The 25,368-nt window shown below is 41.8% G+C and overlaps 4 protein-coding genes across 7 annotated transcripts; 1 reads left to right on the top strand and 3 right to left on the bottom strand.

Annotated features, from left to right (window-relative positions):
• Positions 1 to 372: 372 nt before the first annotated feature.
• LOC108602629 lies at positions 373 to 2,325 on the bottom strand. 3 transcript variants are annotated; one of them, XM_017990782.1, is made up of 5 exons: positions 1,955 to 2,325; positions 1,605 to 1,899; positions 1,327 to 1,548; positions 777 to 1,267; positions 373 to 718 (listed from the first exon to the last, which is right to left on the bottom strand). In XM_017990782.1, exons 1-4 carry the CDS (start codon positions 2,102 to 2,104, stop codon positions 1,161 to 1,163), a joined length of 774 nt encoding a protein of 257 aa, XP_017846271.1. In that variant the 5' UTR covers positions 2,105 to 2,325; the 3' UTR covers positions 373 to 718; positions 777 to 1,160. The 3 variants fall into 3 exon arrangements, with proteins under 3 accessions (XP_017846271.1, XP_017846264.1, XP_017846279.1); XM_017990775.1 differs by having other exon boundaries at positions 777 to 1,276; positions 1,333 to 1,548; XM_017990790.1 differs by having other exon boundaries at positions 1,333 to 1,548.
• A 443-nt stretch (positions 2,326 to 2,768) lies between these two features.
• Positions 2,769 to 6,276, bottom strand: LOC108594537. Of its 2 annotated transcripts, XM_017979740.1 has the most exons (6): positions 5,062 to 6,276; positions 4,430 to 4,923; positions 4,184 to 4,381; positions 3,996 to 4,126; positions 3,428 to 3,944; positions 2,769 to 3,372 (listed from the first exon to the last, which is right to left on the bottom strand). In XM_017979740.1, exons 1-6 carry the CDS (start codon positions 6,242 to 6,244, stop codon positions 2,815 to 2,817), a joined length of 3,081 nt encoding a protein of 1,026 aa, XP_017835229.1. In that variant the 5' UTR covers positions 6,245 to 6,276; the 3' UTR covers positions 2,769 to 2,814. The 2 variants fall into 2 exon arrangements, 1 of the variants encoding a protein (XP_017835229.1); XR_001914999.1 differs by lacking the exons at positions 2,769 to 3,372; positions 3,428 to 3,944 and having other exon boundaries at positions 4,044 to 4,126; positions 4,184 to 4,365.
• Positions 6,277 to 6,924: 648 nt separating this feature from the next.
• Positions 6,925 to 22,534, top strand: LOC108594221 (homeobox protein cut). Its single transcript, XM_017979331.2, has 3 exons — positions 6,925 to 7,625; positions 11,868 to 12,210; positions 20,737 to 22,534. The coding sequence occupies exons 1-3, from the start codon at positions 7,534 to 7,536 to the stop codon at positions 22,231 to 22,233; spliced, it is 1,932 nt and encodes a 643-aa protein (XP_017834820.1). The 5' UTR covers positions 6,925 to 7,533; the 3' UTR covers positions 22,234 to 22,534.
• A 1,306-nt stretch (positions 22,535 to 23,840) lies between these two features.
• LOC108600734 (WD repeat domain-containing protein 83) lies at positions 23,841 to 25,302 on the bottom strand. Its single transcript, XM_017988480.1, has 3 exons — positions 25,200 to 25,302; positions 24,952 to 25,143; positions 23,841 to 24,899 (listed from the first exon to the last, which is right to left on the bottom strand). Exons 1-3 carry the CDS (start codon positions 25,276 to 25,278, stop codon positions 24,244 to 24,246), a joined length of 927 nt encoding a protein of 308 aa, XP_017843969.1. The 5' UTR covers positions 25,279 to 25,302; the 3' UTR covers positions 23,841 to 24,243.
• Positions 25,303 to 25,368: the final 66 nt, after the last annotated feature.

Genomic DNA, 25,368 nt, shown 5'->3' with positions numbered 1-25,368 from the left:
AAGGATTCGGGAGCTATAGCCGTTTTTCTGTATACGAAAAAAGCCATTTTTCTCAGCTCCTGCTAGGACTTTCGTCCTTTAAATGATATATTCTGATAGCTCTCATTGAGCACTACTTGTATACCAAAGGACATCCTTATAGTCCTTGTAGTTTCCGAGAAAAGGAGCATTTTATGTTTTCTATGCAAATTTTGCGACCTACCCCCTTGAATTTTTTTGATACATTTTTTTTGAATGATTCTAAAAATCCTTGAATGCCAATCGATAGATATGATGCCCAGGAGCTTAAATATGTCCTTTTTTAATTGGAAGGATAACTAGGGAGCAGGAGCATAAAAAAGATGTGTGCCTTCAGATTAAAAAAACGTTTATTCCGAAACTACAGGGACAATTTTAATGTCCTTTGGCCAGGTAATAGTCCTTACTGAGTTGCTGTTGCTGCTGATGTTGAATACTGATCCTGCAAGGATGTCCGTTTTGTTGCGCAGTCTTAAGCTTTGGGAAAATAACCATATTATGGCCAATGGACATTGAAATCGTCCTGCAGTTAATACAGTTATTTGATTATAATTAAATTAATGATTATTAAACAAAAAGATTCTTAATTAAACTTGCGATAATATTAAAAAAAAATACTACAAAATAACTAAATTTAACCAACAATCGAGCTTCTGGAATCTAGTTGTGGCAATCAAAGCTCGTCGAGCACAGCAATAATCTGAAAAGAATGATATAGATTAAAAATATAACAAAATTATCAAGTTGGCTATACTTACATGAGCTTCAACCGGATCGCTTAATCCAAAGCTCACTCGGCTGACCAAAGGGCACCAGATGAGCACTACTCCGTTGCGTTAACAAATAATATTATTATTTACAATTAGCCGTTGCAAAAACTTTATCGCACTCACACAAAAAAAAAATTATTGTTTGCAATTCAAGTTATATTGTATTTAATTTTTATTGTGCATTTCCTGCACTGTGAATTGATAGATAAGTTAAGGAAGACGAAAGTTGTATTTAATTTCTTTCTTTCTTTCTTTCTTATTGGTTATTAACTTTATGATATGTGACTGTTGGCAAGCCAACCCACTGCACAACTTTCTCTTGCGTCTGCACTTACTCCTACTCCAACTGCCAACTTCCCAGCGCTTACCGCATCAAAACGAATTCACCTGGGATGACTTGAGGCAACAACAGAGACTGCGACTGCGGCTGAGGCAGCTGCGGTGACGTTGTTGGCTATACCAGCTCAGTTTATTGACAGCTGTAACAACTTGGACTTGATTTAAACCAACACACATTTTGTTATTTTTTGTTGCTTACACTTACAGCGCGTTGGCTGGTTCAAGTCCACAGCATCCAGTTCATCATTTGCCTCCGATTTGGGCATGTGGGATTGCAGTTCGGTGAGCAGTTCGTTCAACTCCTCCGCGTCCTTCACAATGCTGCAGAGCTCCTCCTGCTGAAAGTCCGGATTGATTTGCTTGCACAACAGAATTTGACTAAGTGCATTGCCCAGATTCGATGGCGCAGTTCGAGCGGGTGCTAAAATGAATTAATTATTATTGGCTTGTAATTGAATTATAATTGATTTTAGCTACCATAATATTCGCTCATATCAAGCGGCACCAGCTGTATGAGATGATGGCTCTTGATAAGCTCGTGTAGAAACTGCTGGACGAGAAAGAGCAGCGACAATTGCAATCTGTCGTGGGGACTGGTTAGACAATGACGTGGCTGAGGAGTAATAAGATGCGCCGTATGCTTGCAGGCGTCCAAGCAGCAGCGACGCAACTTGCGAATCTTTTCGCGCAATTCGGGTGAATCCCGCGCTTGGCCAACATAAATAAGCAGCTCACGAAACTGCGCCACGTGACTGTTGATCTCCAAGATGAGCTAAACAAACAAGTCATAAAGTTAACATTGCTTTAAAAAATATAACTCGACTCACCTTGTGTGGATCCCGCGTGGGCAGCAGCAGCTGTGGCAAATAAATGGACAAGCGATGGGCTATAATTGTGGAGTTACGTATGGCCAGAGCAGTGCTGCTGGTAACGCTGCCCACAGTGGGCAAGTCAAAGCTGCCACCAACGCTGGCCATGTCCGGATGCTGACTGATGTGCACTCGCCTCAAAGTGAGCTATAAAAATGTTGCTACAAGAGCAACTACTGCAACATTTAGCTTGCATGTGTGTGTGTGTGTGTGTGTGTTTGTCTTATGCAAGCAAATTGTGGTCTATGTCTCATTACCTTGTGTCAACAAGTCACGGCTGCTTCAACAACAACAAATGAGCCACGTAACATAAATACAACAAAAAAATAATGCAGACCATACTTAAAGTAAATGCCCTATAATTAAAAAGTAAGAGCAATATTGTTAATAGAGTATGTAAGTGATTTTTACTAAAATAAAAACTAATTTATAAAGCAACTACTACGTTTGTGCAACTCTGCGTATACTTGTTAAGCATAGGGTATCTGTTTATACATATTAAGCATACGACTAGTTCTCGGCATATCATCATCATCATCATTAATGAGCTCATTATTATTGTATGCTGCTCATCGTGCCTGCCACATGCCGTTGCAAGTGACAGCTCCGCGTTGCTAAAAGCTGCTTAATTGAAAATATTTTGAGGTGGCGCTTGTTGCAAGTTTAGCTCAACAAATTGTTTGCCATTTTACATAATCATTATGCATATACAAGTGTAAAGTGTGAAATATTTACTTTTGTCTTACCTGTTGCATTTAGTTTTACAATTTTTTATTGTATTTTTAATATTTGTGTGTGTGTGAACATTGCAAATTTTGCTAATAATCGTCATCCTTGCCGCAAAAGGACACACTCGCATCACTTTGTACATCCACATAGAGTTCCACACTGTCTATGTCAATGGCATCCAGCTCGTCATAGATAAAGTCATCTGATATTGCCTTCGTCGGATCAACCTTGGCATATTTCCAGCAACATAGCGCAGCCATATTATTGCCCAATTGCAAATGAATGAGCGCCAAAAATCCCCAAGCATTGGGCACATGTGAGCCCAAAGTGGTGCACTCAATAAAATGCTGCATAGCCTTTTCCAGATTATGCAGTTTATAGTTAGCCTTGCCCAGCAAATAGAGTCCAATGAGCGAGAGCATATTGCCAGCCATAAGCTGACTTGCGCTTATAGCATCAATAGCCTTTTGATAGTCACCCACTTGCATGGACAGATAGGCCAGGCGCAGTTTACTTAGCAAATAGTTATCACGATGCATAAAGGCGTCGGCGCCTTTATTCAAGTTCTCCTCATAATACTCAGCCGCTGCCTCCCAGTTGCCGCGATAATACTCCACATTGCCATTGATCTGGGCATTGAACGCGCTCTGCAATTGAAAGATGTGCAAGTTAAATGTTTCTACTATTTGTTTGCACACTCACCTTTATAATGCCCTCCTGTGTTTCATCAAACTCGAAAGTGGACAACTCATAGTCCTCTGGCAGCGTTTTTCTCAATATCATCAATTGTGTATTTATCATATATCTATATGCCTCACTGCACAGCGACTGAATCTGTGCAAAGATTATCTCACCAAACTCGTAAATGCCCAAGCGCACAAACATTTTGAATACGCCAAAGAAAATGCGTCCACGCGGCTCTGAAAACTCCGGATATATATTCAGATTGATGCCCCAAAAGCTAAATGGAGTTGCAGCAGCATTGCCACGCGGCAGACGCAGCTGATCCTCATAACGCCAGCGTGCGTAGTCATAGCCAGGCGCATAATTAAAATGCTTGTAGTAGCAATGCAGCAGCACCCAACCGTCCAGCTGGCGAGCATGAAACTCTGCGTACTTGAAGATGCTCTTAAGCAGACACTCGGTGGCATTGGCGGCGACAAGCTCATCGGGATCGTCACGTGTTTCCAAATAGCGCAAGTACAAACGTATCCAGCCACTACAATTGATGGATATAATAAATTAGCATTTCATATTAAAGCTTGCTTACGAATAATATTCATTGGCATGTGAAAGTCGCTTGGCAGCTTTGAAATATTCTCTGGCGGCCACATAGTCGCATTGCTCCATTTTGGCTATAAGATCATAGAAATCAAAAATACTGCAGCTATATTCTGTTATCTGTAAGACAAATTAAGCAAAATTAGAGTAATGTTTTTAACTATTTAAGCCGCTCACCCTTTCATGCAAAAAGTCTGCCATACGCTGATCGTCGACAGCTCGCAAATACTTGATAGTATTCATTATATCAATAAACTGATCATTTTTTCTTTGCTGATCGCTGTGTAGAAGCTCATCAAAGCCACGATCCTCTGCCTTTTCCACAATATCATGTATGCGCTTCTCCAGCTCATTGAAAACTATAACGCAAAGGTTCTAAACAAGAAATAAATGGAACACGCTTTGTACGCAGAAAAAACTCACCGAAAATTCCTCATTGGTGCTGGTTGGAATGCGCATATTGAAATCACTGCCCACCACATTGAGCAATATGTTCGATAGATTACGCAGAGCACAGCAGAAATGCGACTGCTTATCCTCCACACTGAACACATTCTTCTCTATAATATACTGCACTGTATCCTTGACGAATGAATCGAAGCGCATGTAAGCCTCACGTTGGATTTGCTTCAGCGTCAAGGCTTTGTTCTCGGTTAAGATATCGCAATGCAGCATGCGATTTTGACTTATAAAACTCTCGCGAAATACTTTCAGCTCCTGATAGATTTCACCCAAAGGTGATAGCAAACATATTTTAATAATAGCAAATGTCGTTTCCACAGGCTCCGCACTCAGCTGCGTAGTCATGCGTCCATCCTCGCTGGGCAAACTAACACGTGTCACACGCTTTGGCGGCTTGGGCTTGGGCTTCTTTGCACCCAAGTACTTCAATTCCACAGCAAAGCGTATATTTTGCACTAGAAAAGAATTAACAAAATTGCATTAGTCACTTTAGCTTTTTTTTTTTCTCTGCTTCTTGCTGCTAAGCCGCGATCAAGCCAATATCGCTGTTATCGATAGCATGCCGATATACAAAACAATGCAAGTATACTCACCACCAGGAAAACAAAGTATAGCGGGATCGAGAAAGCCTTGGAACACACGCTGCTGTGTGGACTTTCCCTGTTGCCAAACATCCACAGCCACGACATATCTTTTACAGATAATAGCATGACAAAGTGTTTCCGACATTTGTCGGGTGAGTATAAAGCGATGAAAGCTATTGAACACCAGCGCCATATCATTGCTAACATCAATATTCTCCACATCAAAGTTCAAGCCTTCGGAGCGCATAATTTGTGCGAATAGTTTGTGCATTTGCACTTCCATCGAGGACTTCAAGCCAGTGCAAGTGCTCGAGCTCACGCGACCACGAAAAGATTCAAATACCGTCGAGCTGGATTGATCACTAATGATGCTTTCGTTAAAGGAGTTGAACGTGCACCAAGGTACAGTGTGATATTCATTGCGTCCAACTGGCTCCCTAGAACGAAAGCTCAACTGCACATAGAGACTATCAAGATCGAGAATGTAATCATTGCTGAGATTATAAATTGATTCGAAGGTGACGAATGCCATGTTGGTAAACACGAGCTCTTTGGCTATGGGCACTAGCGTATAAAGATGCCAGGATGAATGTACGGTATAGCGTAGTTCGGTGGGTACTTCTGGCACTGGATATAGATACAGTTCCTCCTTAATCATGCATCTGGAGTGACCAAATACTTTAATCAGATCCAAATAGCCCACACAGAGTAAGATTAACTCTTCCTTTTCAGCATAGTAATTGATTTCATCCTTTTCATCATCCAAGCCCAGCAGCTGATTCAAAATTGCATTTTCTTTCATTGTTGCAAATCCATCGGTATCCGACTCAAATGTCAAATAGGTCTCTGCCTCCTCCTCGCCCATCAACTTGGGTGGTTCGCTTTTTCGCATAAACAACTTGATGAGCAATGGATTGTCGGCGGCATGATTGATGCGATCCAAATTATCCTGCTGAAAAATTAATGTATATGTGGGCTTCATATCGAACTCATCTTCGTAAATTATGCCCTCGGTATTGTAGTGCTCCACGCATTTGACTAAAACGCTATCGCCTTGCTCCAAGTGTAATTCTATTGGATGCACTGTGGGTGGCAAGGTGCCCATCCCCGCCAGCTGTATGTATAGAAATATATTGGGTGGTAACGGTCCTTTCACCACTGGTTCCTCAACTTTGTTCTTTTTGGGCGGCATTTTCGTTACAATCTATTTTTTGTTTACTTAACGTTCAAAGCAATGTTTGTTGTATTAAGTTTCAACATTGAAGATCGAAATGTTAATTATGGACAAATGTTAAATTTTGACCCTAGCGCGTTCACAAACCAAATTAACATTATTATAATTTATATGGTTTGTGTCTAGCACTTGGTTTGTGCCTAAGATTTCGACCGCCATAAACTGAAAAAATTACCGTCGAATAATTGTATTTAAAAATAATAGTCTTTTAAATTTAATAGATTAATTTACGTACCTGTAAAAAATGTGTATGGTATTGAAATTTGCAATCCAACAAAGAAAATATAAAGCAACTGTTTCAATTTTGCGCTTGACGAAAATCTCTTCATGCTACGCCGCTTGCACGCTTTTTTATAGATGATATGTGCTTGCCTTTTTTCATTGTAGATAATACTCGCTTATTTGTTACGTTATGGCAGTGCTGCCTACCTGTAGCTAGTATAGTAAATAATTTGAATTTAAATATTAAATATACATTTCACGTTCAATTATTTTATATTATTTTTATGGTTATAAATTTTGTGTTGACTCCTTTTTAGTCATTTTGGCTACTTTTTCCGCCAATCTAACTTATTGCCATCTGGCAGCACTGCGTTATTTGGTTCTCGCTTTGGTTCGTTCATTCGCGAACAACACTCTTTTTGTAACTCTTGAACTGAACGGACGTGTTGCGGACGCTTTGGTTGAAAAACGCGGTCTACGAATACGCCATACATACATATGTGAATGTGAATACATATATACATGCTAAAGTGCGGTAGCAAAATAAAATTGCAAAAACAAAAAAAATCAAATCGTTAGCACAAATTTACGAATAAACTACCAAGTGTATTGTGTGTTGCTGTATAGCAAACACAACGTTAAGAAGAGCAAGAGAGCAGCGACGACGCGCCGCCTGCTGTTTGTGCGCGTGTGTTAGTGTGAGTGTGGAGAGTGTCGATTGTGCCTAACAAATTTGCCGCTAAATACAAAAAGCAGCTGAAAGAAGAGGCCAGAAAAGACCAGCTGACGACAAAAACGCACACACATAAATATATAGAGAAAAGTCAACGATCGATTGTGAGTGCTCGTGGGTGTGTGTTTGTGCGTAAGAAGAGAACAGCAACAAAACACGCCAAAATACAGAATACAATAAATAGTAAAGAGCAGAGCAAACGTAAAGTGCGAGTGTGTGTGAGTGTGTGATAAACACGTGTCCTGTCCCCAAAGTGCGCGCAACTAAACCATAATAAAAACACAAATAAAACATGTCTTCAGTACCGCTGGCTATCAAAACAGAGGAAGTTATACTGGAAAACGCCGAATACAACAGCGCCGAGGAATTGGATGAAGATTTACAGTAAGTTTCAATCAACCCCCAATTGTATATATCATATTGCAGTTAAATTTATTTATTTTTCGCATGTTTATCACGCAAATTATTGATTATTTTGGCATATGCTAGCTCGCTCGCACACACACACAGACAAAAGGCACTTATTATTTTTTTTTTTTTTTTTGCCGCACAAAACAAACTATAAGCGGCTGTTGAGAGAAAGAAGGAAAACGCACCACCATAAAAACGTATGGTAAAAGACACATTCCATTCCAATTTCATAATATTCCTATTGAAACGCAACCGTTTCACTGTTTCGTTGTCGTTGCTTGCCTGGAAAAAAGGTGACGCTACTTTTTTTTCTGCTGCTGCTTCTTTTTTTTCTTGTCTTTTTGCTCTTTACATTTGCCGCCTGGTGCTGCTGTCTCTCTTGTTGTTGTGTTGTTTTTACGCCATATTTGAAAAACGGCTGTTTTTCACGCCTACAGTGCTGTCCAAAATATTATAGTCATCTATAAATTCAGCACATTTCACAATTTTTGAGACACCTGTGCGCTATGGGTCTTGTGTTAGTTTTACGATCACTGCTCTCACTCTCCCTCGCTCTCTTTGCTGAAACAGCTGCGCTTGCTGCTGATTAAATGTCTAATCAACTAGCGGCGGCGAAATCAGCTGTACCGGTATTATTGTCTATAATCATATGGCGACAGCGCTCAGCTACCTGAGCGCACAAGAACTCATACATACACACAACACACATAGACAAATTGTAGAAAGAGTGTAAATATCACGCTGTCTGTCCATGTGTGTGTGCGAGAAGAGAAATGTACAGTTTATTATTATTATTGTTGTTGTTGTTGCGGCGAAAGTTGTGACTTTTATACATTTTGCGTATAATTTCCATTATCAAAATCATATGTTTGTGCGACAAAACTGCGAGTCGAGGCCTTATCAGCACAATAGCCCAGCATATGTTTGCTATAAATATACTATAGGCTGACGTAAAAGCAAACACGCTTCTCGCTCTCTGTTGCTCTTTGCCGCTTTGACCCTCGCAGCTGTGTGTACATACATGAGGCTGTGTGTGTATGCGCTGGCTTATCAATAAGTCTGTCAGTCAGTCAGTTTTCTTTTTGCCCATATGCTTGTGTTGTATAACTTTATTTACTTTATCAACACTGCCAAACGCGTAACAGCTGACAGCTTGTCTTAAATTTAAAAACAATAAACACACAAAAGCTAACGAACCATAAACAACCATAAGTAATATTTATTTTAGGCCAAAATAGCTTAAAACGACTTCGAAATTTCAGCCCGGCAAGTGCATCGGCTAAAAGTCTCCACAACTCAACTCTCTCGTTCTCTCTCTCTGTAGCTATATTTCTCTTGTGCTCACACACATGTATGCAAGTGTGGCGTCATTTCCGTTTTCCCCATACACTGGAAAGCGCAGCCACTGCTGCCGCTGCGCTCGCTCAGCTTGCATACGTTTTTGCTGTCCAAAGCCACAGTTGGCAAATAGGGGGAATTTTTGCAAAAAGTACAGATGCCGCCACATAAACGAAGTGGTTTTTACTACTACCACACGCCATTCATTAAAGAAAGCAACAAAGCGAAAACAAGAACAAATACTAAGATAAGCAGGCATACGTTGATGTCAAAGCGTGGGCTGCTAAAAATTTGCAAAAATAAAAGCTAAATTGAATGCTTTTTTTTTTTTAATTTTTGCCAATAAGATAAAAAGCTGCTGCGCAAAATTTTTGGGCGATGGCTGGCTGTTGCTGCTGCTATTTCGTTTCATTTGCCATTCATTTCGTTTCAATTCTCACTGCGTTTACACATAGCATGCGGTATTTTTTTTTTATTATGGGCAACCTGCGAGAGAGTAAGAGTGCGCTCGCCGATCGAGAGTGAGAGCGAGATAGAGAAACTAAAATTGCACAGAACGTCGGCAACAGCGGCAGCGGTGCTTGTGTTGATGAAAAACACATGATTTTTGTATATGGCAAAAAGAAAGAAAAGCAATTGAATGTACACTGTACATTTTGAGCAAGAAAAATTGTTTAAACTTAATGCAATGGCGCAGCTGCAGCGTAAATTAGTTTACTTTACAACAATTGGCTGTCAACAGCTGTTGTTGTTTTTATTTTACGCATATATCAGTCTCTCTTTTGTCTGCGTCTTTCGGTCCAACTTTATTGCCTTGCAATTCATCTCGAATTACCTCATGCGTGTTTTGTTTGTATGTGTGATTATTATGTAATATGTATGTGTGTGCGTTTGTCACAGTCTGTCGGTGGCCCATTCAAATTGCAGCGGCTGCCCGCCGACCGCCCTCTCCACTCTCTTGCCAAGTGCTTTGTATTTTTATTGCAAATGCGGCGCCAAAAGGCCGACGATTTGTCTCGTTTTGAGGTCTGCGCTTGGTAATTCTAGTTTTTATTTATTTTTGATTTGTTTATGCTAGGCTATTGTTGCTGCCTGCATAACGAAAACTTGGACATTTAAACTAACATGTGCTGCTGCGATTTCTACTACCTTTTGTGCAATCTACTACCTTTTCAAGAAGAAACTCTAAGCTGCTTTCGTTATTTGAGACAATCGTGTTAGCAAGAAAATATGTTCTTGAATTGCAGCAGCAGCAAGTGTAAAATTAACTGTAAACTGCAGTTTTTATACAATAAACAGAGTGTGAATTTTTAATTTCATTTCAATAGAATCGAATGCACCTGCAAATTTATTAAAAATTCCAGCCAAATGTGATGACGTAAGCGTTGACCCAATAAACAAACGCACATATACAAGTGCATAAGGTGCAATAGGCATGTGTGTGTGTGTGTGTGACTGCAGCAGCGGCAAAGCTCTCGGCGTCACTCGTGACTTCGGCTTTGTGTGTGTGTTGACTGGCAAATAAAAAGTGGCCAATGAACTACATTGAACTTAGCTGGGACAGCGGCGGCGGCGGCCCCGGGCAAAAGCAGCAGCAGCAGCTGTTGTTGTTATGCTTTTGCTTTTGGCTTATTTGTTATTGCAGCTGGTGAAAATGTAAAAGAATGCGTAAATGTAATTCATTTCAAATGTATGACTAGCAACAGCTGTTGGCAACACATACGCTGTCACTCTCCAATATTAAATTCGATCATGATCGGCGCTTCAAAACAGCTGTTGGCCCTTTGTACTGCTTTGCCTTGCATCTAAAATAGTTTCATTCAACATTTTTGTCCATTAAAAGCTTGTGTGGCATTTACTTTATGTGCGCTAAATAGAAAATTCCAGCGCAGCAGCAACGACAAGTGCAGCAACATCCGCTTAGCCAACTTTGGCAACATCTTGTTAGAAAAAAAATGCGCAAAAAACTAAAATAGGAGCACTAACTAGCTGGCAGCTGAGTGTGCTCAGTATGCAATTTGCAGTTACTCTATAAATTTTAAATATAACTTAATTATATAGCTGCTTTAACTAAAAAATAATAAAGCAAAATATCTATTTATATATTGCTTAGCCACAAATTAAGATTATAGGGTATATCTAGCAGCAGCAGCAACATAAACAATGTTGCCTAAACATGTTGCTATGTCTTGTGCGCGACAGAGATAGACATAGCCTAACAGACGACCTCTGTGTGGCTAAAAATAAAACTGAATGCAGGCCTAGACAGCGTCTTGGCTTTTCTAATGCTGTTGTTTGAAAATTTGCTGCTATTACCTGGAATGCAGTGTTGCAACTCTAACACACACACACACACACACATGCATTTGAGCATAAACTGTGCTCTCAAACCAGTTTGAAATTCTTATGCTGCAGTCGTCTGAACCAAAAGAGAGCGAGAGAGCGCTCAAGCAGCTGAACTGCAGATCAGCAGCAACAATTCTAAAATAGTTTTTGTTTTTTTCTTTGTTTTCGTGTGTTATTGTTATCTGTTCTGTTTTGGGCTCATAGCTTTGACAGCTGTGCAGCAGCAATTGCTGTAAAACTGTCGCGCGCGCTCTCTCTCTCTCTCTCTGTCTCTAGCTCGCTCAATCGCACGCTTGTTGCTTTTATGCTGCCTTGTTGCTGTTTTTATTATTATTCAGTGTGTGTGTGTGTGTGTGTGTGAGTAAACTAAAACTGAATTGAATTGAATGGGTGAATTGTAAATTTATGAATGAATTTTATAATACGCGTGTGTATTTGTATGTCTGTTAAGTTAATTGCTTTTTGTGCTATAAATATACAACAATTGTATTAAATGTCGCTCTCTCTCTCTCTCTCTCTGTCTTTTTGCAGATTACAACTAGAAGATTCAGGTGGCGAGAACACCTATCATATTGAGTACACCACCGAGCCATCACATCATCAGGTCACAACCAGCTCGCAGCGTCGCCAATCAAATATGAGCAACTCTGGCAAGGGCGGAGGAGGCGGAGCAGATGGGGGCGGCGGTAGCGGCAGCGAGGCTATGATGGACGGCGGCAGCTCACCCAACGGCAAGCCCATGCTCGATACGGAGAAGCGCATGCGACGTGAAATCGCCAACAGCAACGAACGCCGGCGCATGCAGAGCATCAATGCGGGATTTCAGAATTTACGTTCCCTTTTACCACGTCACGAGGGCGAAAAGTTGAGCAAGGTAAGTGTTTTGAAAGAAAGTAAAATTTTCTATGCTATGTGAGCAGCAAGTTTATTTATAAGATTGGCTGCTTCTAATCAAGTGTTGAGCGCTGTTAAGTTCAGTTAAGCTCAATTTACAGTTGCGTGTGCTGCCCCCTCTGCCTCGTCGCTGCTTTGCACGCAACTCCAATTACATTAGCATAAGAAGAAGAACAACAACAACAACAGTAATTGCATATTGTGCTTTATCTCTGGTGTCTGTTGACAAATTGCTGCTTACAAACGTTTATGTGTATGCATTTGAGCTGCCGCCCTGCGCACCTCCCCCTCTATCGTCTCACGCAGGCTTTGGCGACATCGCAGCTGTCACTTTGCTATAAACTTTCCAAAAAGTCGCTGACGGCGCTGCCCACGTTGCAGTCGCAGTCGCAGCTTGCATTGCTGTTGGGCGTTGATGTTGTTTGTGCTTCTCTTTTGACTCCTTTCGTTAGTGCGGGAGTGCTTTGATGTTATGACAAGCTCTCGCTCTTCCCTGAGCCTTTTTGCATGCCTACTTTTCTTCGCATGTGTGTGCGTGTGTGTGTGTAATTTATGCTTTCTCACCTTGAGACACACACATTGATTTGTTGTGACGAGCGAGAGCGACAATGTTATCATTGGCGGGCTGCATCCCAGACGCTTGTAAATCAACGTGTCTTATTCAAAAGCAAGCAAGCAAATATCTATTTATTTATTTATGTCTACGCTTTAACACTCTCACGCATAAATGTTATTTATGTGTCTCGAATTATAGTAAACAGTACTGCAAGATATTCGAAAATTTGAAGAGCAAAAGCAAAAGCGCGTAAAATAATTACAAAAGTTGTCGAAGCTATAGAAAAAGGGTTAAAGGCGTCATGATGATGAATGACATAAGGGGCGTAGCAGCAGCAAATGTGAGAAAGAGAGAGAAATATAGCAAGGCTTTCATTTTGCGCTGCAAGTAGTTTATAGATTTTTTTCTCAGCTGCTGTTGTTGCTGCTGCTTCTTCTTTTTTATCACACATAGTAAACAGTGTAGTATGTGATAGTAGTTTTGTGTGCGAGCGAGATGGCAATATGCAAATGGCCAGCTTAAGAGCCAAAAGCTGACTGAGAGACTCACACACACACACACATCCTTTGCTCCATATGTAGCAGGTGCTTTTGCTGCCGTGGGGAATTGAGGGCGTAGGATATGGCAGGGGGGGGGGGGGGGGGGGTTCTGCGCCTAGGCCTAAAATGAAAACAAACTGACGAGACGACGACAGAATGCATGAAATCGGAATCAGGTCGCACGACAAATGCAGCTTACACACACACACACACACACACATAAGCAAAGCTTTTGCAGTTGACACAAAAGTGCGAACAGCAAAGAAGAACAAAATGCAAACACTGCAGAAAGCAACGAGAAGAACTAAACGCAGTCTACGCCTCTCTACACGCCATTCACAGTTATGCGGCACACACACACATGTATAACAAAGGTACATAACTGTTATGTGTGTGCGTGGGTGGGTGGGGTCTGTGATTTACTCATTGAGGCGGGTCATTGAACTTGCGCGCTAGATGGCGCCAAAGTGCAATTGTGCAATTGCGTACAGTTTTTTTTCGCTCGCTCTCTCTCTCTCTCTCTCTCTCAGTCAGTCTCTGAACTAACCTACATTAAAGTAGTTGGAGGCAAAAGGGAGTCAGGTGCGTAGCTCCAAAACATCCCTCGACTGGAAAGTTTGCATTTTCTATATACACATATGTATATTAGCGTAGTCAGTCGACGGCAAATATCGATCCATTTGTGGCCTTCTCTTCCAGTGCGCGCCAAAAGCGAGCAGGCGTAGCAATCCCCAATCAGCCACCACCCACAGTGATAGAGAAAAAAGTTTTGTTTTGTAGCCAGCTCCCAGTGTTCTGGGTAACAATAGCAAACTCAACAGACAGCAGCAAATATAAAGAAAGCGCCCCGAAGGCTACAAAATTTAATTTATAAATATTTCAAATTGTATTTGGCAATTTATTTTGATTTATTTACAACTGTTTTAGTTCAGCTGCACTGTACGTTTTTCCGTGCATGCTAAGCTATGTTTACTGTGGCTGGGCAGGCGCACAGAGACTCAAACCAAAACATTTTCGCTGCAAAGGGCCAAGCCCCATAATACAGTTATCTTTTGTAAAAGCGCCAACGGCAGCAGCTGAGAGCAATGAGCCTAGCAAGGGTATTTGTGGTGGGGAGGGGTGGGCTGTGGGTGGGTGGACATGGCTATGTTTCATTGCCATTTCGTTGCTGATAGTAAAATGCGCGTTAGAAGGCAAAACGTTCGTCTGCCTGGCGCCTGGTAGGCAGCTGTTTGGGCCGACTGGAATACTACTGCTAGACGGGCCGACTGTATGTATTCCAGGACATACAAGTGGTGGGTGGTGGTGCTGGGTGTTGTGGGCAAATGAGAAATTGGGCGTTCAGCTTTTGGCTGGCGCGCAGCTGCGCAAAAGGCAGCGCTTGCGTTCCGGGCGAGCTGCCCAAAACGAAAGAGAGAGGGGAGGCCTTGGTACGCGCCTGTACAGGGCGTGGCAGAGGCAGCAGTAGCGTATAGTGCACTAGGCCATTGGCATCGTGCAACCTTTTGCTGCAGCCAGCAGCTGTCCGGGATACGCAACATACCGTTATGTACAAAAGTAGATTATGTGAGCCTTATGTATCCCGATACTAGCATATAGCGCATTAGCTGCAGCTGTACTTTCAATTGCAGCAAGTCGTAGTAAAAAGAGCGAGCAAGACAGCGAAAGCAAGAGATAGCAATATATTAATAGTATGCGAGTCTTTTCCTTAGAAAATGCTTTTAATGCCACTTGCGTAATTTCGTTTTTTACATAGCCCAACGCAGTTTTTAATCAAGCTTAAGCACTTGATTGTAGGTGCAACTGAAAGTTGCAACAACAACAACAAAAGCGCTGTAGATCAATAAACAAAAGTCCAAGCGACAAGTGACTGCTTTGTTGTTGTTGCAAAAACAAATGTCGGTCGTTCGTTGGCAGCAGCAACAACAACAACAACAAAGACAGACGTCTGGCGCTTTCAAAGATCTTCGTCGTCATTTTGTCAATTGCAGTTTGTGTTTTTTGCCTTGAGCTAAGCTTTTGGTTTGTTTACCTTGTTGTTGTTGCTGCTGCCGCTGCTGATTACATGGAATGTCGTCTCGCCGCATTTAGCGACTGCGTTTAGCTATACAACGGTGCTTTAGATACTCTGCCGCAGTAACTGTAAAAGCCAGTCAATGAATTTTATATTGCAGGCAAACACGTTTTCAAAATACTGCAAAGTGTATGCGCTATTCGATCAGCGCTTAGTTGCGGCTTGGGCATAACTGTTATTAACAGTGTCAAATAGGAAAAGCGTTAGACAGACGACATTGTCTGGCAGTTCCGTTCCGTTTTCCCTTACATGAAAAATTCCCAAGTGTGTGAATTGCAATTGTGAAAATAAATCAATGAATCAGCTATCAGCTGATCTCAGCTTTACACACACACACATACGAATGTGCGTTTGCAAATTATAAGATACAGCAACAACAATTGTTATTTTCGTATTATTAATGCACAAAAAGACGGCAACCGGCATTTTTGCTGCGCAATTTACAATTTGCGCTACAAGTGCGAGCGAGAGCGCGCACATCAAGCTGAGCTTGAGCTTTGTTGTCGCAGTTGGCAAAGCACTGCTGTTGGTTTGACAGTCACAGCGCGCCGCTGTTCCGTTTGTTCGTTCGCATTGTTTTTGTATTAATTTCTTTTCACTTAATTGCAATTGAGACACGCGTGTGTGTATTTATCGAATTTGCTTTTGCTGTTTATTTTTACAGCTATTTGGGTTAATTAATACAGCTGTCTTAAGTTTTTCAAGCAAACACACACAAGCGCGAGCAGCGCACACACTTGTAAATAAATTTTTACTTTTGTATATGTGCGAACATATGAAATTCGATCAGCTGATCAGTTAGCAAGGCAGAGCGCGTACATGTGCTTTGCATGTGTGTGTGTGTGTGTGTATGCGTGTTTTTGGAGGTCAGCGTTGACGTCGCAGCCGGCTTTGCTGCTCGGTTAAGCATTTGACGACAGTTTAGCCGGCATTCATAAAAATTCTTGCTTTGCGTGCTGTGGTTGGTTCTTTATGCTAATGAAATGCTTTTGTTGTTGACCATGTGAGTAGAAACAGCTGCAAGCGCTCTCTCTCCCTACATTTATGTTGTTATTACAAGCTTTGCCTTGTATTGCTCTCTCACTCTCACAGTCTCTAGCGCGCCATGTGTTTATATTTGCATTAGTTCAAACGTATAGCAATTGTCACTGACTCACAGCAATTCGTAATAAAATTAGCTAGATACGCAAAAAAATAACAATAATAAAAGTTTATTTAAATTACGCTTCACATGGCGCGGCGCGTTGTGTGCCTCACAGCTGTTTTATTTTTATATACGCAATGACCTCGCCTCGTAATCTGGCGCCGCTCTCTCTGTCTCATTCTCACAGACAACATTTACTTTCGATGACGGCATATTGTCTGTCTGTCTGTTTCCTTTAGCAGCGCCGCTTAAACTGTAAACTCGAATAAAATACAATGTAGTATATTTTTAAAAGTTGCAAACGTCATTTAATGCAGTTCAGGCTGTTCAAATTCCGCGCTCTTAGAGCTCTTATACTATTGCGCTTTCAGATGTTGTCACATTACAGCATATGTATGTGTGTGTGTGTGTGAGAAGAGAGTGTGTAAGAAAACACATGTTTTGCGCCCATTGTTGTGGGCGCACAGCAGCTGAGTGCGATAGAGAGCGAGTGCGAGCAAACGAAACCAAACATGTTTGTGTGTATGCGTAAGCGTCAATGCCGGCAGCGGCAGCTGTTTTTTCTTTTTGCGCATACATATATTTATTGCCAAAAAGCAACAAATTACATATACACACACACATATATATGCGTTTCAGCGTATATGTATATAGTCAGACCTAATGTTTGTATGTAATTTTTGCAAAATGCTGTAGCTAAAGCTGCAACGTGTGCGGCGTCGGGGCCCCATCTCAAATTCCGTTATGATGAATGCTAAATTTAGCAAATATGTATGCCAAAAACCAAAAAATAAACAAAAGAATGTGTAAAATAGAATAAAACTGAACACGCGCTTTGGGTTATTGAATATAGATGCAAAGACTGAAAAACTACAAAATGTTTAATGTCAGCTGACTTGTTTTCTTACCCTGCTCGAAAGAGAGTGAAAGAGTGAGAGGGAGAGAGAGAGGTGAGCAGAGTGTGAGCGAGAGCGTCTCGCACCTGTCGTCGTTGCTCGCCACCAAAAGATAAAGCAAAAAGGCAGCGCATAGAATCGAAAACAGAACAAACACACAACGAAAATAATTGTTTGCCGCCAACAAAAACGTGCGACGCAAAAGCAAAAAAGTGAACAAGTCAAAATGCAAACAGTTGATAAGAGCACACCCCCAATGAAAGGGGCTGAGAGGTGAAGCTCAAACTGTAGTGCAGCCAGCCTGCAATTAAAATGTCATTTACTAGAAACGAAAATTGATTTTTCCTTTAGTATGAGGTGTAGTATATTTTTACTACAACGGTTTTATGCTTATGTATATGTATGTTTGTATGTACTAAACATGCAAGTAGGCACGTAGACACAGCAGCTGCCCAAGGGTGGAGAAAAACAGAGAGCGCACAGGAGAGAGATAGAGATAGTTAGTCTGTATGTATGTGTGTGTTTGTGCTTTATTGCAGTCAGGGCTTGTATTTTAACCAAAAATACCACGGCGTCGCGCCCACTATACTACTACACACATACATACAAACACACATGTACATAAAATACGTTGTGCCAGCTCAGCTGATGACGAATACAAATTGACAGACGCGCGCGCTCAATTGCAAGTCAACCCAAAAAAAAAAAAACAAGAAGGAAAACCAAAATGTGTTGGCTATTTTTATGCATTTTTTATTCAATCAAAAAATTGTAGTGTAGGCAAACTGAAAAGGAACAACAATAATAACAACAACAACAATACGAGAGCAGCGTCGGCTGCCGCGCCATTTATAGAAACACGCCAACAAAGTCAGCTGCTGTCTGCTGTACATACACGCGTTTCATATTGCCAAGAGAGTGAGAGAGAGAGCGAGAGCGCAATGCTTCCAATATGTATATGGGAATGGACTGGAAGTTAAGAGCATCACACACACGTGTTTCAAGTAAATCGCTACCCAGTGTGCATGTATGCAAGAGCAAGAGCAAGCGAGCGAGCGAGAGCGCGCATTAAAAAAAGCTATCGAAGCTTTTGGGTCCACATGTTTTTCGCCACGGCTGTTGTGCCATTTCCGTTTCAGGCACGCGCAACGACTGGCAATTGGAACTTGACGAAACTCGGCAGTCTCGCTCTCAACTGGCCGGCGAATATTGAAAAAAGTTTTCGTATTGGAACTGTTGCTGCTGCTGCTGCTTTGGTGGTGTGTTTTCGTTTTTGTATTTTGTGTATGTTGGAAAAAGTACAGTCGCCGCAAAAACGTTGCCTTTGCCTGCTGCTGCTGCTGCTGCTTGGGTTTGGTTGGTCGAACGAGCAGAGACGAACGAACGCGTTGGCTGGGATTCTTGTTGGAACAACAACGTGAGACGTTTGATCGGCTTTTTGTTTACGCCTCACACTAATGCAGTCGCGCTTTTGTATCTGTGTGAATGATTGTAGTACAGCTGTAACCGCTGCTGGCTGTTTTTTTTTTTTTTGTTATGCATGGCTGTTGTTGTCTTTATAGATTTTTGCCGGTATTTTGCGTTTGCGTCGCAGCTATGACGACGTTTTTATTGCTGTTTTGCCAACTTGCAAAATTGGCAAACCAGCAAGATTCTTATACGAATTTCGCTGGCGGCTTTTTAACAGCTGCTTGGCATATTAGACAATTTTTGCTTATTGGTGTATAATTGTATTAGATTTTTTTAATTTTGTAATTTGTTACTTTTGGCGGCAGCTTTGTCTAGTTTCCAGCGCGCTTTGGTCATTTTCCAGTTTGTTTCCAAAGCTATAAAGTCAATGAACGACCTTTGTTGGCTAAGCTGACAATGTTTTTGGTATAAATTAATAGCGCATAAATCTTAGATGTAATTTATTATGCTTTTTCTCTTATACTGCTTGCATAAAATATTGCAATTGAGACTAGTTGCTGATTATTATCAAATGACAAATGGGGCAAAAGAGTAAAAAATTAAAGCTTGTGCAAATTAATGCGAACATATAATAAGTAAAATATATGCAGCCTATAGGCGGTTGCCCTAGGTCCCAAAAGTTGCGAAAACTGTACTCAGTCGGCTAAAATGTATCTGTATCTGTATCTGTTCCCCTGCCTTGCACTCTTTCTAACATTGGCTGGTCTGGCAAATTGTATTTCGTATGAAAAACAACGTAACAACTTTAAGCTTCAGACAGCTGTGCGTTGATTGAGAGCGCTGCGGCTAGAGAGCTCAAGAGAGAGACAGGGAGAGAGTTCAGCTGCTGTGTATTGCCGGCTAGTTGCTGCTGCTGTTGTTATTGTAGTAGTGACCTCCGACAACAAGGCGGAATGTGAAACAAGTTTGTGTGCAGCAGCAAAAGCAACAAGAATGCTGCGCCCGCCACAACAGAGATTTATTATTTTTTAATCAAAAGCCAAAAGCTAAAGAATTTACTGCGCGCATTCCACTGTCATGAGTAGCCTGACAGCCGCAGCAGCGCAGCAGCATCCAAGCAGCAGCAGCTGCTGCATTCTCTTGTGTGGGTGGGCAGAGTGAGAGAGAGCGACAAATTTGAGTGCTTGACTTGCTTTATGTTGCTTGTTGTCATAAATTTGTTTGCCCCCACGCATTTCTAGCATTCTTCTTCTGCTTCTGCTTCTTCTTGTGTTGTGGGTTTACTTTCTAAGCAACTTTTTACCGTTATGCATATCAGCAACTTGCAGCCTACGCGTACGCCATTTTTATTTTTTTTGCAAGCAAATCATGATTAATGCTGCAGACATACAAACAAATACAAATACATACAAACATAAATATGCATTGCTGCTGCTGTTGTTGTTGCTTTGTTGTTGAACGCGCGCATTTTGAAGGACACAAGTTCCTTCACCTTTTGTATGGATACAAAACAAACCAAGACGCAGGCAAATGCTTACAACACTATTTACTACTATAAATGCGCTCACTCCAACGCGCTCTCTCGCTCTCTCAGCAACAACAACAGCATAAGTTATGTGTCTGTCTGTCGTCTGCTGTAATTATCAAAGCTTTCGCTCTCTCGCTCTTCTTGCAAATTATGCTGCGCTTTTGCTCTTTGGCAGCGGTGAGGGGGGCGACGACTACAACTTGCTACTACGACTTGTTGTGAATGACTTGCATTGTTGTTGTTGTTGTCAACTAGCTATGCTAGTATATATAGAAAAAGGTCTGCATAACATATATTATGTTATCTAACAGCTGCTAAGTATGTTAACATTATTATTAACATTTTGCTTTTGCTTTCAGGCTGCCATACTGCAACAAACTTTCCAATATATTGTTGATCTGGAGAATCAGAAGACACAGCTGCTGACGCAGAACAGCGAGCTGAAGCGTCAGGTGGGCGAGCATGAGGCCAGCGGCGGCGTCGCTTCAGCGTCCGGCGACAACTACGAGTCCAGCAGCAACACCAACAACAACAGCAGCAGTAACAACAACAGCAGCAGCAGTTCCACTGCAGTGGCTATAAAGAAGCGCAAGCTTACGGATAATGTCATCAGCATGCAAACAATTAGCGACAGTTCGGATGAGGGACTCGGCTCGATGTCGCCGGAGCCAATGACGCTGCTCAATGCTGGCGGTGGCGCCGCAGCAGCAGCAGCAGCGGCGGCAGCAGCCAATAAACTCAACAATGCCAGCATTATAGCCGCCAAGGAGATGCTCGAGATGAAGAAGCAGCTGGAGAAGGAGCGCAGTCTGCGCCGCCTGCTCGAGGATGAGCTGCAGCTGATCAAGCGCCAACTCTACAGCGTTGCAACAGCGCCGCCTGGCACGGCAGTTGCTGCAGCAGCCAACAGCGCCAACAGCGGATCTTACATGCAACGTGAAGTGATTGAGCATACGGACAACTTTGTGCGCCCCGAGGAGCTCGAAGAGATTGGCGGCACTGTCTCGTATGTGGAAATTGATGAGATGGGACAGCAGCAGGTGGTGGTGTGCTCCAGCATTGAGGAGCTAGAGTCCGATGCGGCGGCAGAGATCATCAGCGAAGATCAGGTGCATGAGGAGGTGATATTGTCCTCGAACAGCTCCACCGAGTCGGAGAATGAGGTGAACGTGAATGCCATAGCGAAGGCGTATGCCGAGGGCATGAGCACGCCCATCTTGCATACGGCGATTAAGGCGACGCCCAAAGTGGAGGTGGAGCGCATCAATGAGAAGATTGTCAAGGTCAAGACGGAGAAACTCGATCAGCCCACACTGATGGCTGGCACTACAATCTTTCCACGTTCCCGCCAAAATCTTGAGACTATTGTTGAGGCCATACGCCATCTAGAGGGAGATCATCTGTTTGCCGATGGCGATCAGCAGCATCGATTGCAGCAGCAATACCACCAACAGCAGCAGCAGCAACCGCATCAATCACAACAACATCATCATCATCTGCAGCAGCAGCCGCAGCAGCAGCAGCATGTGGTGCTCCAGCAGCAGCAGACACATATAGGACATCGGCTTGCTGGACAGGATGCGCCGCTGGCGTTAACAACGGGCAAACAGCATGCAACAATTGCCGAGCTGCGTCCGTTCCTGCAGCTGAAGGGCAACAAGCAGGTGATCATCACGGCCAAGTCGGGCAAAGAGATTTCCACGCCCACAGCCATTTTCAAGGTGCAGACGAGCAATGCGAACGCCTCCTCCGCCACGTCCAGCAGTCACCATCACCATCAGCCCGTGACCATTACCACGTCGCTCAAGCAATGCCGCCCCGGAGTCATTGTCGCCAAGCAGCTGCCGTCGTCCTGATTGCCCAGCATCACCGGCAACACACTACTCATTGGAGCAGCAGCAGCAGCAGCAACAGCAAATAACAGAGCTAGTATTAAAAGCGTGCGCACTAACATAGCGTTAACAGCAGCAGCCGCAGCCGCAACAGTAGCAACCACTGCTACGGCTACAGCAACAACTACAAACTTAACTATAAATCGTCGCAGCCATGTTAAGTGCTTTAACAGCGCTGTAAAACGTCATTAAAAACAAAAGCTCGCAGCTGTATGCGCGCTCGCAGGCAGACAAAAGCTGCCTTGTATATTCGTAGCACAGCAGACAAAAAAAAAAGAAAAAAAAACTTGAATGCGTCACTTTTGGCAGTTAACTATTTTTTATTTTTAAACTCAATATACATATACACGCAGTAATGTAATGAAAGAAAAAAAAACAACTTTTTGTTAATTTATTGTTTAAGCAAAGCAAAAAACCAACAAAACAAAAGCAAAAACAGGCAGTAACAACAAAACAGAGTACAAAACGACAAAAAAATAGACATAAAAAAGTTGAAACAATTCTTTTTGTTTATCAAACACACACACACACATACATACATACAAACATACATATACATAAAATATATAAAACTTAATACCCATGCTACAAAACATAAATATTAAGATATATATGAATTAATTACTAAAAGTTAAAATACAACAGCAAACAACAAGAAAAAAAAATGCTATAGCTCATTATATATACACTATATATATAAATATATGTATACTTGAGCATGCTGAACTCTATAAAAACCATCGCATTAATTTTTACTTCCTTTTTTTAAATTATTTTCTATTATTTAATTAATTTTAGTTGTGAACACAAACAAAAAATTATATAAAAATCTAAAAAAAATAAGTAAAACTGCAAAAACGTTAAAAACACGTTTCCTCTAATTTTTCATAACTTTGAATTTTTTGAGTTTTTGTTGTTAAATTATATAAAACTACATGCATATATAAATATAATTGTATACATACGAATGTATTTAATTCTAAGCAAGAGAAAGAGAGCGATAGAGTGTGTGGTAAAAAGTGAAAATCGTTTATTATATAAACTATACATACATATATATATATACATACATACATACACATAAAAAACAAGAAAAAAATATTATATATAAATATATATATATATAAAATTACAAGCGACATGTGTAAGCTAACGCAACATTACATAATATTACTCCTACTACTACACACACACACACACATACATACATATACATAAACTACATAAATATATATTCAGTAAATAAATAAAATGGCATAAATAAATAATATGCTCTAGTTTGTAAGCAGTTCAAAACAAATATATATTTAAACAAAAAATTTAAAATAACTGCAACTGCGCGCAGTCGCGTTTGAACTAACGCCTCATGCATGTGTGAGTGTGTAAGCTTTAGAGCAAATATACAAACACACACACAACAAAACTAAGAAGAAAAGAGAGTGTAGACTGCCTGCCCTCTCTTTGCTAAGCCACTGCTAGGCTGCGCGCGCATAGCAAGCAGCCCTTGTCAGCGACACCAAGTGTCGTAGCAGCCTGGCAGCGGCTTGGTTTCCTATACAAACGGAGAGAGAGTTTGAGAATGATGGAGAGAGCGGCGCTCCACCCACCCACACACGCACACAAAAACACAGAACACACACATACACACACAGCCATGCACTTGCACATATGTTGGGCGTTTGCCGAGAGCGCATTTGCAGTTGAAACGATTTATATAACAGCAAAAAGAAGCAAAAACATACATAAATACATATATAAGCCAGTTCATAAAAAATTACATACATACAAACATATAATACTACATACATTCATGCTCTATATTAAACAAAAAAAAAAAAATCGAAAAACAGCAGAAAATACATAAAAAGATAAAAAAAAACAGCAAATAATTATGTCAAATAAATGGTTTTTCCTTTTCCCCTCAAAAAAATATCTCAAGTGTGTGTTTACTTAGTCTACAAACTTTATTATAAGCTACAACTGCAGCTCCTCGATTTGCAAATCTGCAGAGAAGACATACATATCGCGTCGCCTGGCAAATAAAAGCTCCTGTCGCTTTGGATGAGTAGCCAGCGAATGCACCACTCCGCCGTTATCACTTATGCGCAGACACTGCAACACTTTGCCTTCGAGCAGATCCCAAATGTAGGCGTGACCATCACTGGAGCCGGAAACAATATGCGCGTCGCTAGCTAGAATGCCGCACTCGATGTGATAGTCCTGGCCCTGATGAGCTTTATATTCCGAGAGTAGGCCACCTGTCTCGCAGTCCAGCAGACGCACCACGCTGTCCTGACAACCAGCCACCAAGCATTGCTCATCGCGCGTTTGCGCTAGATATGTGATGGGTTCGCCAATCTTGTCGCAGGTCAGTTCGCCGGCGCGTATGTCGTAGTGACGCACACAGCCGTCTAGAGAGGCAGCATAGATATTGTGCTCATTGGTTAGCACTGTGGTAATGCAATCGCGTGCATCCTTCATCACCTGCACAGGATCCAGGCGACGCGTGCGTATGTCCCAGCACATCACAGCGTTGTCGCGCCCACCGCTTATGGCTATGGAGGAGTCTTCATTGAAGCAGACACAACGCACGCCACCAGCATGACAGCGCAGTCGACGCACCGGCGTGCCTGCAAGAGATTTAAGATTAGCGCTCTGCATGAGAGTAAGATGCTGCCTAACCTGTGGATACATCCCAGTAGATGATGCTTTTGTCCAGACTCGATGATACTATGTGGCTGCTTTCACAGCTACCGGCGACATCGGTTACCTCGTCTGCATGGCCACCATAAGTCTTAAGAAGCAAACCCGTCGCTGGATTCCAGAGTTTTACTTTTTTATCCGAGCCACAGCTCATGCAGTAAGTACCGTCCACTGTAAATAATTGTTAATGTTAATTTCTATGGGCAAATGCTAGTGGATTTGCTTACCATTATAGCGCACCGCACGCACTGCACCCTGTTTACAGTCTATAGTTTTTGCACAATTAAAATTATTAAATTCCGGCATTTGTAAACAAACAATTCAATTTAACACATATTATCCGGATAAACGTTTTCAGTGATGCGCGGATATTTCAATTGTTTGGCAACTGTCATC

Source organism: Drosophila busckii, chromosome 2L, assembly GCF_011750605.1.
Source record: "Drosophila busckii strain San Diego stock center, stock number 13000-0081.31 chromosome 2L, ASM1175060v1, whole genome shotgun sequence".
NCBI classification, from domain to species: Eukaryota; Metazoa; Arthropoda; class Insecta; order Diptera; family Drosophilidae; genus Drosophila; species Drosophila busckii.
Note: the sequence above shows the minus strand (reverse complement) of the source record. Positions and strands in the feature narration are given on the sequence as shown.